This window comes from Corvus hawaiiensis (assembly GCF_020740725.1).
Source record: "Corvus hawaiiensis isolate bCorHaw1 chromosome 37 unlocalized genomic scaffold, bCorHaw1.pri.cur SUPER_37a, whole genome shotgun sequence".
NCBI lineage: Eukaryota > Metazoa > Chordata > Aves > Passeriformes > Corvidae > Corvus > Corvus hawaiiensis.
In genome coordinates this window covers 109,934-119,860 of record NW_025963262.1, presented here as the reverse complement: position 1 = coordinate 119,860, position 9,927 = coordinate 109,934, and the positions used below count along the sequence as shown (strand labels likewise).

The 9,927-nt window shown below is 48.7% G+C and overlaps 1 protein-coding gene across 1 annotated transcript in view; it reads right to left on the bottom strand.

Moving 5' to 3' along the window:
* Nucleotides 1-9,915, bottom strand: part of LOC125320789 (kallikrein-14-like) — a 19,057-nt gene extending 9,142 nt beyond the window's left edge. The window contains 1 exon segment of the mRNA XM_048293212.1: nt 9,912-9,915. Within this exon segment, the coding sequence (XP_048149169.1) occupies nt 9,912-9,915 (4 nt within the window).
* Nucleotides 9,916-9,927: the final 12 nt, after the last annotated feature.

Sequence of the window (9,927 nt, the reverse complement as noted above, 5' to 3'; positions counted from 1 at the left end):
AAATGGGAAATTTGGGGGGAAAATGGGAAATTTGGGGGGAAAAATGGGAATTTGGGGGGGAAAATGGGAATTTGGGGGGGAAAATGGGAATTTTGAGGGGAAATGGGAAATTTGGGGGGAAAAATGGGAATTTTGGGGGGGAAATGGGAAATTTGGGGGGAAAAATGGGAATTTTGGGGGAAAAATGGGAATTTTGGGGGGAAATGGGAATTTTCTGGGAAAACCAGGAAATCTGGGGGGAAAATGGGAATTTTGGGGGGAAAATGGGAAATTTGGGAGAGGAGAGAAGGGAATGAAGGGGGAAAGGGGGGAAAAATGGGGAATAAAGGAGGGAAAAGGGGAAAAAGGGGGAAAAGGAGGAAGAAAAGGGGGAAAGGAGGGGAAAGGTGGGAAAAAAGTGGAATTTCAGGAGAAAAGGGGGAAAATGGGAGGAAAAATGGGGAAAATGGGGAAAATCGAGGGAAAATCGAGGTGAAAAAGAGGGGAAAGGGGGGAGGGGAAAAAAGGGGGAAATTCGGGAAAGGGGAGGAAAAAATGGGGGAAAAGAGGAAAATTTGGGGGAAAAGGGAAAAAATGGAGGAAAAATTGAGGAGGAAAAGGGGGGGAAGGGGGGAAATAGGGAAATTTGGGGGAAAAGGGGGGGAAATGGAGGAAAAAAGTGAAAAAATGGAAAAATTGAGGAGGAAAAGGGGGGAAAGGGGGGGGAAGGGGGAAAATTTGGGGAAAAAGGGGGAAATTTGGGGGAAAATGGAGGAAAAATTGAGGAGGAGAAGGGGGAAAGGAGGAAATTCAGGTAAAAAAGGGGGAAATTTGGGGGAAAGGGAGAAAAATGGGGGAAAAGGGGGGAAAATGGGGAAAAAGGGGGAAAAGGGGAGAAATGGAGGAAAAATTGAGGAGGAAAAGGGGGAAAAGGAGGGAATTCGGGTAAAAAAGGGGGAAATTTGGGGGAAAAGGGAGAAAAATGGGGGAAAAGGGGGGGAAATTTGGGGAAAAAAGGGGGAAAAGGGGAGAAATGGAGGAAAAATTGAGGAGGAAAAGGGGGAAAGGAGGAAATTCGGGTAAAAAAGGGGGAAATTTGGGGAAAAAATGGAAAAATTGAGGAGGAGAAGGGGGAAAAAGGGGAAAGGGGGGAATTTGGGGGAAAAGGGGGAAAAGGGGAAAAATGGAGGAAAAATTGAGGAGGAAAAGGAGGAAACTCAGGTAAAAAAGGGGGAAATTTGGGGAAAAAGGGGGGAATTTGGGGGAAAAATGGAAAAATTGAGGAGGAAAAGGGGGAAAAGGGAGGAAATTCAGGGGAAAAGGGGGAAATTTGGGGGAAAAGGGAGAAAAATGGGGGAAAAGGGGGGAATTTGGGGGAAAAGGGGAGGAATTTGGGGGAAAAGGTGGAAAGGGGGGAAAATGGAGGAAAAATTGAGGAGAAAAAGGGGGAAAAGGGAGGAAATTCCGGTAAAAAGGGGGAAATTTGGGGAAAAAGGGGGAATTTGGGGGAAATTTGGGGGAAAGGGGGGAAATTTGGGGAAAAAGGGGGGAAAAAGAAAAAAAGAAGGAGGGGAAAGGGAAAAGCGGGAATTCCGGGAGTGGGGGAGGGGAAAGGGGGGGGAGGGGAGGAGGGAGCCGGGAAAGGGGGAGGGGAGGGACGGGAACGGGAATTCCGGGAGCCAGGGAAGCGCCGGAACCGGCGAATTCCCGATGGGAAAGGGCCAAAATTCCAACCGGGAAGCGCCGAAATTCCCCTCGGGATCTTCCCGGAGCTCCAAAAATCCCTTCGGGAGCCTCAAAATTCCCTGGGGAAGCCCAAAATTCCCTCCGGGAGCCCAAAATTCCCTCGGAAAGCCCCAAAATTCCCTGGGGAAGCCCAAAATTCCCTCGGAAAGCCCCAAAATTCCTTTGGGATCCTTCAAAAATGCCCTCGGGATGCCCCAAATTCCCTCCGGGAAACCCCAAAATTCCCTCGGGGTCGCCAAAATTCCCCAGAACTGCCCAAAATTCCTTCGGAAAAGCCCGAAATTCCCTCTGGGAACCCCCCCGATCCCCTCAGGATCGCCCGAAATTCCCTGGGGATCCCCCAGAATTCCACCTGGGAACCCCAGGTTCCCTCTGGATCCCCCAAATCCCCTCGGGATCCCCCAAATCCCCTCGGAAAACCCCGAAATTCCCTCTGGGAGCCCCAAAATTCCCTCGGAAAACCCCGAAATTCCCTCTGGGAGCCCCAAAGTTCCCTCGGAATCCCTCCAATCTCCCCTAGAAGCCCCGAAATCCCCTTTGGGAGCCCCGAAATTCCCTCGGGATCTCCCAAATCCCCTCAGGATCCCCCGAAATTCCCTCGGGATCCCCGAAATTCCCTCGGAAAACCCCGAAATTCCCTCGGGATCCCCCAAAATTCCCGCCGAGAAGCCCCGAAGTCGCCGTGGAAAAGCGGGAATTCCCTCCGGATCCTTCCGAATTCCCTCTGGGATTCCCTCCCCCCCTCCCCAAACCCCCTCCCCCCCCGGAATTCCTGCTCTCCCGGAATTCCTGATCCCGGAATTCCTACCGGGCGCGTCGGGTCCTGTCCCCGCTCCCGGGATTGCTCGGGAAGGAGGAAGCGGCTCCAACGCCTTCGCCTTTAATCCCAAAAAACCCTTCCGGCTCCTGCCGGGGGTGGGAGCCGGGAATTCCCGGGAGCCGGCGCGGAAAAGTGGGAATGGGAGGCGGAAATGGAGAGGGGGCGGTGGGAAAGGGGGAGGGAGGCCAAAAAATGGGAGAGAGGCTAAAAAATGAGGGAAATCCGATAAAAATGGAGAAACCCTAAAGAAAATGGGGGAGATCCTAAAGAAATGGGGGAGATCCTAAAGAAATGGGGGGAACCCTAAAGAAATGGGGAAATCCTAAAAAATGGGGGAAATCCTAAAAAAAATGGGGGAAATCCTACAAAAATGGGGGAAATCCTAAAAAATGGGGGAAATCCTAAAAAAAATGGGGGAGATCCTAAAAAATGGGAGAAATCCTAAAAAATGGGGGAAATCCTAAAGAAATGGAGAAATCCTAAAAAAAATGGGGGAGATCCTAAAAAAAAATGGGAGAAATCCTAAAAAATGGGGGAAATCCTAAAAAAAATGGGGGAGATCCTAAAAAATGGGAGAAATCCTAAAGAAATGGGGGGAATCCGATAAAAATGGGAGAAATCCTAAAAAAAATGGGGGAAATCCTAAAAAAATGGGAGAGATTCCAGAAAAATGGGAGAAATCCTAAAAAAAATGGGGGAGATCCTAAAGAAATGGGGGGAACCCTAAAGAAATGGGGGAAATCCTAAAAAATGGGGGAAATCCTAAAAAAATGGGGGAAATCCCAGAAAAATGGGGGAGATCCGATAAAAATGGGGAAAATCCTAAAAAAATGGGAGAGAGCACAGAAAAAATGGGAGAAATCCTAAAAAATGGGGGAAATCCTAAAGAAATGGAGAAATCCTAAAAAAAATGGGGGAGATCCTAAAAAAAAATGGGAGAAATCCTAAAAAAAGGGGAGAAATCCCAGAAAAATTGGAGAAATACTAAATAAAATGGGAGAAATCCTAAAAAAAGGGGAGAGAGCCTAAAAAATGGGAGAAATCCTAAAGAAATGGGAGAAATCCTAAAAAAATTGAGAAATCCCCCAAAAATGGGGGAAATCCTAAAAAAATGGGGGAGATCCTAAAAAAAATGGGGGAAACCCTAAAGAAATGGGGGAAATCCGATAAAAATGGGGGAAATCCTAAAAAAAATGGAGAAATCCTAAAGAAAATGGGGGAGATCCTAAAAAAAATGGAGAAATCCTAAAGAAAATGGGGGAAATCCTAAAAAAATGGGGGAGATCCTAAAAAAATGGGAGAGATCCTAAAAAAATGGGGGAAATCCGATAAAAATGGGGGAAATCCGATAAAAATGGGGGAAATCCTAAAGAAATGGAGGAGATCCTAAAAAATGGGAGAAATACTAGAAAAATGGGGGAAATCCTAAAGAAAATGGGAGAAATTGTAAAAAATATGGGGGAAATCCTAAAAAATGGGGGAAATCCTAAAAAAATGGGAGAAATCCCAGAAAAATTGGAGAAATCCTAAAAAAAATGGGGGAAATCCGATAAAAATGGGGGAAATCCGATAAAAATGGGGGAAATCTGATAAAAATGGGGAAAATCCTAAAAAAATGGGAGAGAGCACAGAAAAAATGGGATAAATCCTAAAAAATGGGAGAAATCCTAAAAAATTGGGAAAATCCTAAAGAAATGGAGAAATCCTAAAAAAAATGGGGGAGATCCTAAAAAAAAATGGGAGAGAGCACAGAAAAAATGGGAGAAATCCTAAAAAATTTGGAGAAATCCCAGAAAAATTGGAGAAATCCTAAAAAAATGGGGGAAATCCTAAAAAAATGGGAGAGATCCCAGAAAAATTGGAGAAATCCTAAATAAAATGGGAGAAATTGTAAAAAAATGGGGGAGATCCTAAAAAAAGGGGGGAAATCCTAAAAAAATTGGGGAAATCATAAAAAAATGGGGGAAATCCTAAGAAAAGGGGAGAAATCCTAAAAAAATGGGGCGGGAATCCTGAAAAATGGGAGAAATCGGAGAAAAAATGGGAGAGATTCCAGAAAAATGGGAGAGATCCTTAAAAAAATGGGAGGAATCCCAGAAAAAATGGGAAGAATCCTAAAAAATGGGAAAAAATCTAAAGAAATAAGAGAAATCCTAAAAAAACCGGGGGAAATCCAATAAAAATGGAGGAAATCCTAAAAAAATGGGGCGGGAATCCTGAAAAATGGGAGAAATCCCCCAAAAAGGGGAAAAAATCCTAAGAAATGGGAGAAATCCCAAAAAAGGGGAGAAATCCCAGAAAAAAATGGGAGAAATCCCCAAAAACAGGAGGGAAAAAATCCTAGAAAATGGGAGAAATCCCAAAAAAGGGGAGAAATCCCAGAAAAATGGGAGAAAAATCCTAAAAAATGGGAGAAATCCCAAAAAAATGGGGAGAAAAATCCTAAAAATGGGAGAAATCCCCAAATTTGGGGGTTCAGGACTTGGGAAGCTCCGGATGTGCTGGGATTGGCCCCAAAAAGGGGGAATCGACCCCAAAATCTGGGAATCGACCCCAAAAAGGGGGAATTGACCCCAAATTCTGAGAATTGACCCCAAAATCTGGGAATTGACCCCAAAAATCTGGGAATTGACCCCAAAATCTGGGAATTGGCACCAAAATTGGGGAATTGACCCCAAAAAGGGGGAATCAACCCCAAAATCTGGGAATTGACCCCAAATTCTGGGAATCGACCCCAAAAAGGGGGAATCGACCCCAAAATCTGGGAATTGGCCCCAAAATTTGGGAATTGACCCCAAAATTTGGGAATTGACCCCAAAAAGGGGGAATTGACCCCAAAATCTGGGAATTGGCCCCAAAATCTGGGAAATAGCCCCAAAATTGGGGAATTGACCCCAAAAAGGGGGAATCGACCCCAAAATCTGGGAATTGACCCCAAAATCTGGGAATTGACCCCAAAATTTGGGAATTGACCCCCAAAAGGGGGAATTGACCCCAAAATCTGGGAATTGGCCCCAAAATCTGGGAATTGGCCCCTAAAAGGGGGGATTTGACCCCAAAATCTGGGAATTGGCCCCAAAACCTGGGAATTGACCCCAAAATTTGGGAATTGGCCCCAAAATTTGGGAATTGACCCCCAAAAGGGGGAATTGACCCCAAAATCTGGGAATTGACCCCAAAATTTGGGAATTGGGCCCAAAATTTGGGAATTGACCCCAAAAAGGGGGAATCGACCCCAAAATCTGGGAATTGGCCCCAAAAATCTGGGAATTGACCCCAAAATTTGGGAATTGACCCCAAAATTTGGGAATTGACCCCCAAAAGGGGGAATTGACCCCAAAATCTGGGAGTTGGCCCCAAAATCTGGGAATTGGCCCCTAAAAGTGGGGATTTGACCCCAAAATCTGGGAATTGGCCCCAAAACCTGGGAATTGACCCCAAAATTTGGGAATTGGCCCCAAAATTTGGGAATTGACCCCAAAAAGGGGGAATTGACCCCAAAATTTGGGAATTGACCCCAAAATCTGGGAATTGACCCCAAAATCTGGGAATTGGCCCCAAAATTTGGGAATTAGCCCCAAAATTTGGGAATTGACCCCAAAAAGGGGGAATCGACCCCAAAATCTGGGAATTGACCCCAAAATCTGGGAATTGGCCCCAAAATTTGGGAATTGGCCCCAAAAAGGGGGAATCGACCCCAAAATTTGGGAATTGACCCCAAAATCTGGGAATTAGCCCCAAAATCTGGGAATTGACCCCAAAATTTGGGAATTGACCCCAAAATTTGGGAATTGCGCCCAAAATTTGGGAATTGACCCCAAAATCTGGGAATTGGCCCCAAAATTTGGGAATTGACCCCAAAATCTGGGAATTGACCCCAAAATTTGGGAATTGACCCCAAAAAGGGGGAATTGACCCCATAATCTGGGAATTGACCCCAAAAAAGGGAAATTGACCCCAAAATTTGGGAATTGGCCCCAAAATTTGGGAATTGACCCCAAAAAGGGGGAATTGACCCCAAAATTTGGGAATTGACCCCAAAATCTGGGAATTGACCCCAAAATCTGGGAATTGGCCCCAAAATTTGGGAATTAGCCCCAAAATTTGGGAATTGACCCCAAAAAGGGGGAATTGACCCCAAAAATCTGGGAATTGACCCCAAAATTTGGGAATTAGCCCCAAAATTTGGGAATTAGCCCCAAAATTTGGGAATTGACCCCAAAAAGGGGGAATTTGACCCCAAAATGGGGAAATTGACCCCAAAATCTGGGAATTGGCCCCAAAATTTGGGAATTGACCCCAAAATTTGGGAATTGACCCCAAAAAGGGGGGATTTGACCCCAAAATGGGGAAATTGACCCCAAAATCTGGGAATTGACCCCAAAATTTGGGATTTGGGGGTTCTGGGCCGGGATTGGCTCCTGACTGACGGCAGCAGCTCCCCGTTCAGCCCAGTTCACCCCAGTTCAATCCCAGTTCAGCCCAGTTCAGCCCAGTTCAGCCCAGTTCAGCCCAGTTCAATCCCAGTTCAGCCCAGTTCAGCCCAGTCCAGCCCAGTCCAATCCCAGTTCAGCCCAGTTCAGCCCAGTCCAGCCCAGTTCAATCCCAGTTCAGCCCAGTTCAGCCCAGTTCAGCCCAGTTCAATCCCAGCTCAGCCCAGTTCAGCCCAGTCCAGCCCAGTCCAATCCCAGTTCAGCCCAGTTCAGCCCAGTCCAGCCCAGTTCAATCCCAGTACCCCCCAGGCCAATCCCAGTTCATCCCAGTTACCCCCCGTCCCTCCCAGTTACCCCCCAGTGCCTCCCAGTTCAGCCCAGTTACCCCTAATCCTCTCCCAGTTCAGCCCAGTTACCCCCAGTGCCTCCCAGTTACCCCTAACCCAGTTCATCCCAGTTACCTCCCAGTCCCTCCCAGTTACCCCTAACCCTCTCCCAGTTCAGCCTGGTTACCCCCCAGTGCCCCCCAGTCCAATCCCAGTTCAGCCCAGTTCAGCCCAGTTACCCCCAGTGCCTCCCAGTTACCCCTAACCCAGTTCATCCCAGTTACGTCCCAGTCCCTCCCAGTTACCCCTAATCCTCTCCCAGTTCATCCCAGTTACCTCCCAGTGCCCCCCAGTCCAATCCCAGTTCAGCCCAGTTCATCCCAGTTCCCCTCAGCTCCCTCCCAGTTCACCCCCAGTCCCCTCCCTGTTCATTCCAGTTGCTCCCAGTGCCTCCCAGTTCCCCTCAGCTCCCTCCCAGTCCCTCCCAGTCCCCCCTGCTCCCCTCCCAGTTCCTCCCAGTTACACTTGGCTCCCTTCCAGTTGCCCCCAGTTGCCCCCAGTCCCTCCCAGTCCCTCCCAGTTTGCCCCGGGGCCGGACGGGTCCTCCCAGTTCCCAGGCAATCCCAGTTGGCTCCAGTCCCAAACTGGGAGGGACTGGGAGGGGCTGGGCTGAGTCAGCACCTTCGGGGCCCATTAAACTGGGAGCCTCCCAGTTCATCCCAGTTCATCCCAGTTCAGACCAGTTCAGACCAGTAACCCCTCCCAGTGCTCCCAGTAACCCCCGGTTCCTTCCCAGTCCCTCCCAGTTGCTCCCAGTTCATCCCAGTAACCCCCCAGTTGCTCTCTGTTCATCCCAGTCCCTCCCAGTCCCTCCCAGTCCATCCCAGTCCCCTCCCAGTTCCTCCCAGTCCCTCCCAGTCCATCCCAGTCCCCTCCCAGTTCCTCCCAATAACCCCTCCCAGTGCTCCCAGTTCCCTCCCAGTTCATCCCAGTAACCCCCCTTTCCCTCCCAGTAACCCCCCAGTGCTCCCAGTTCCCTCCCAGTTCCCCCCCAGTTGCTCCCAGTAACCCCCGGTTCCTTCCCAGTCCCTCCCAGTGCTCCCAGTTCACGCCCCAGTCACTCCCAGCTCATCCCAGTCCCCTCCCAGTTGCTCCCAGTAACCCCCAGTTACCCCTCCCAGTTGCTCCCAGTTCCCTCCAGTCGCTCCCAGTTGATCCCAGTAACCCCCCAGTTCATCCCAATCCCCTCCCAGTTGCTCCCAGTTCATCCCAGTAACCCCTCCCAGTGCTCCCAGTAACCCTCCCAGTGCTTCCAGTTCCTCCCAGACCCCTCCCAGTCGCTCCCAGTTCATCCCAGTTGCTGCCAGTCCCCTCCCAGTTCATCCCAGTAACCCCTCCTAGTGCTCCCAGTTCCCTCCCAGTCACTCCCAGTTCATCCCAGTAACCCCCGCTTCCCTCCCATTAACCCCCTAGTGCTTCCAGTTCATCCCAGTTGCTCCCAGTTCCCTCCCAGTTCATCCCAGTTCCCTCCCAGTTCATCCCTGTCCTCTCCCAGTTCATCCCAGTAACCCCCGGTTCATCCCAGTAACCCCCGGTTCATCCCCCAGCACCCTCCCAGTTCATCCCAGTAACCCCCCAGTGCTCCCAGTTCCCTCCCAGTTCCTCCCCAGTGCTCCCAGTAACCCCCAGTTCCTTCCCAGTCCCTCCCAGTGCCCTCCCAGTCACTCCCAGCTCATCCCAGTAACCCCCCAGTTGCTCCCAGTAACCCCCAGTTACCCCTCCCAGTGCCCTCCCAGTTCATCCCAGTCCCCTCCCAGTTCCTCCCAGTAACCCCTCCCAGTGCTCCCAGTTCATCCCAGTAACTCCCGCTTCCCTCCCAGTTCCTCCCAGTCCCCTCCCAGTTGCTCCCAGTCCCCCCCCCCCCGGAGGCTTTAATGTCCCCCTAATTACCCCTCCCATTAATTAATCACCCCAACAATTAATTAATTAATTAACCCAGCCCCCAGTTAATTAATCAACTAATTAACTCATTAATTAATTAACTCACCGGCCCTCCCCAGTGATCAATTAACACAACAGCGATTAATTAACACTAATTAATCGCCCCCAATAATTAATTAAGCCCCAGTAATTAATTCCCCTCCTCATTAACAGCTGGGAATTAATCCCGCTCATTAATTGGAGCTGCCCCTTAATGAACGCCCAGGATCGCCGAGTAATTAAAACACCAATTAAGCCGGCAGCTAATTAACGGCTCCTGGTCGTTAATTAAGCCCCCAAATTAATTAGAAACCCAATCCCGCCCTTAATTAGCCCAGAACTAATTAAACCCCCGCTTAATTAATTAAATACATGAACCCCAATTAATGCCCACTGTTGCTCACCCCGCCAGTAATTAATTACCCCCCTAATTAATTAAACCCAATTAATTAAGAACCTGCGCCACTAATTAATTAGTCCAGTAATTAGCATGCCCAGGAATTAATTCATCCTTTACAGTCCTCAATTAGCCCCAATTAACCGAAGCGAGTTAATTACCTGCAGTTCATAGCCGTTAATTAATTAGCAATCTTATTAATTAACCCTCATTAACCACCCCCAACCCACTCATTAAGCCGGAATT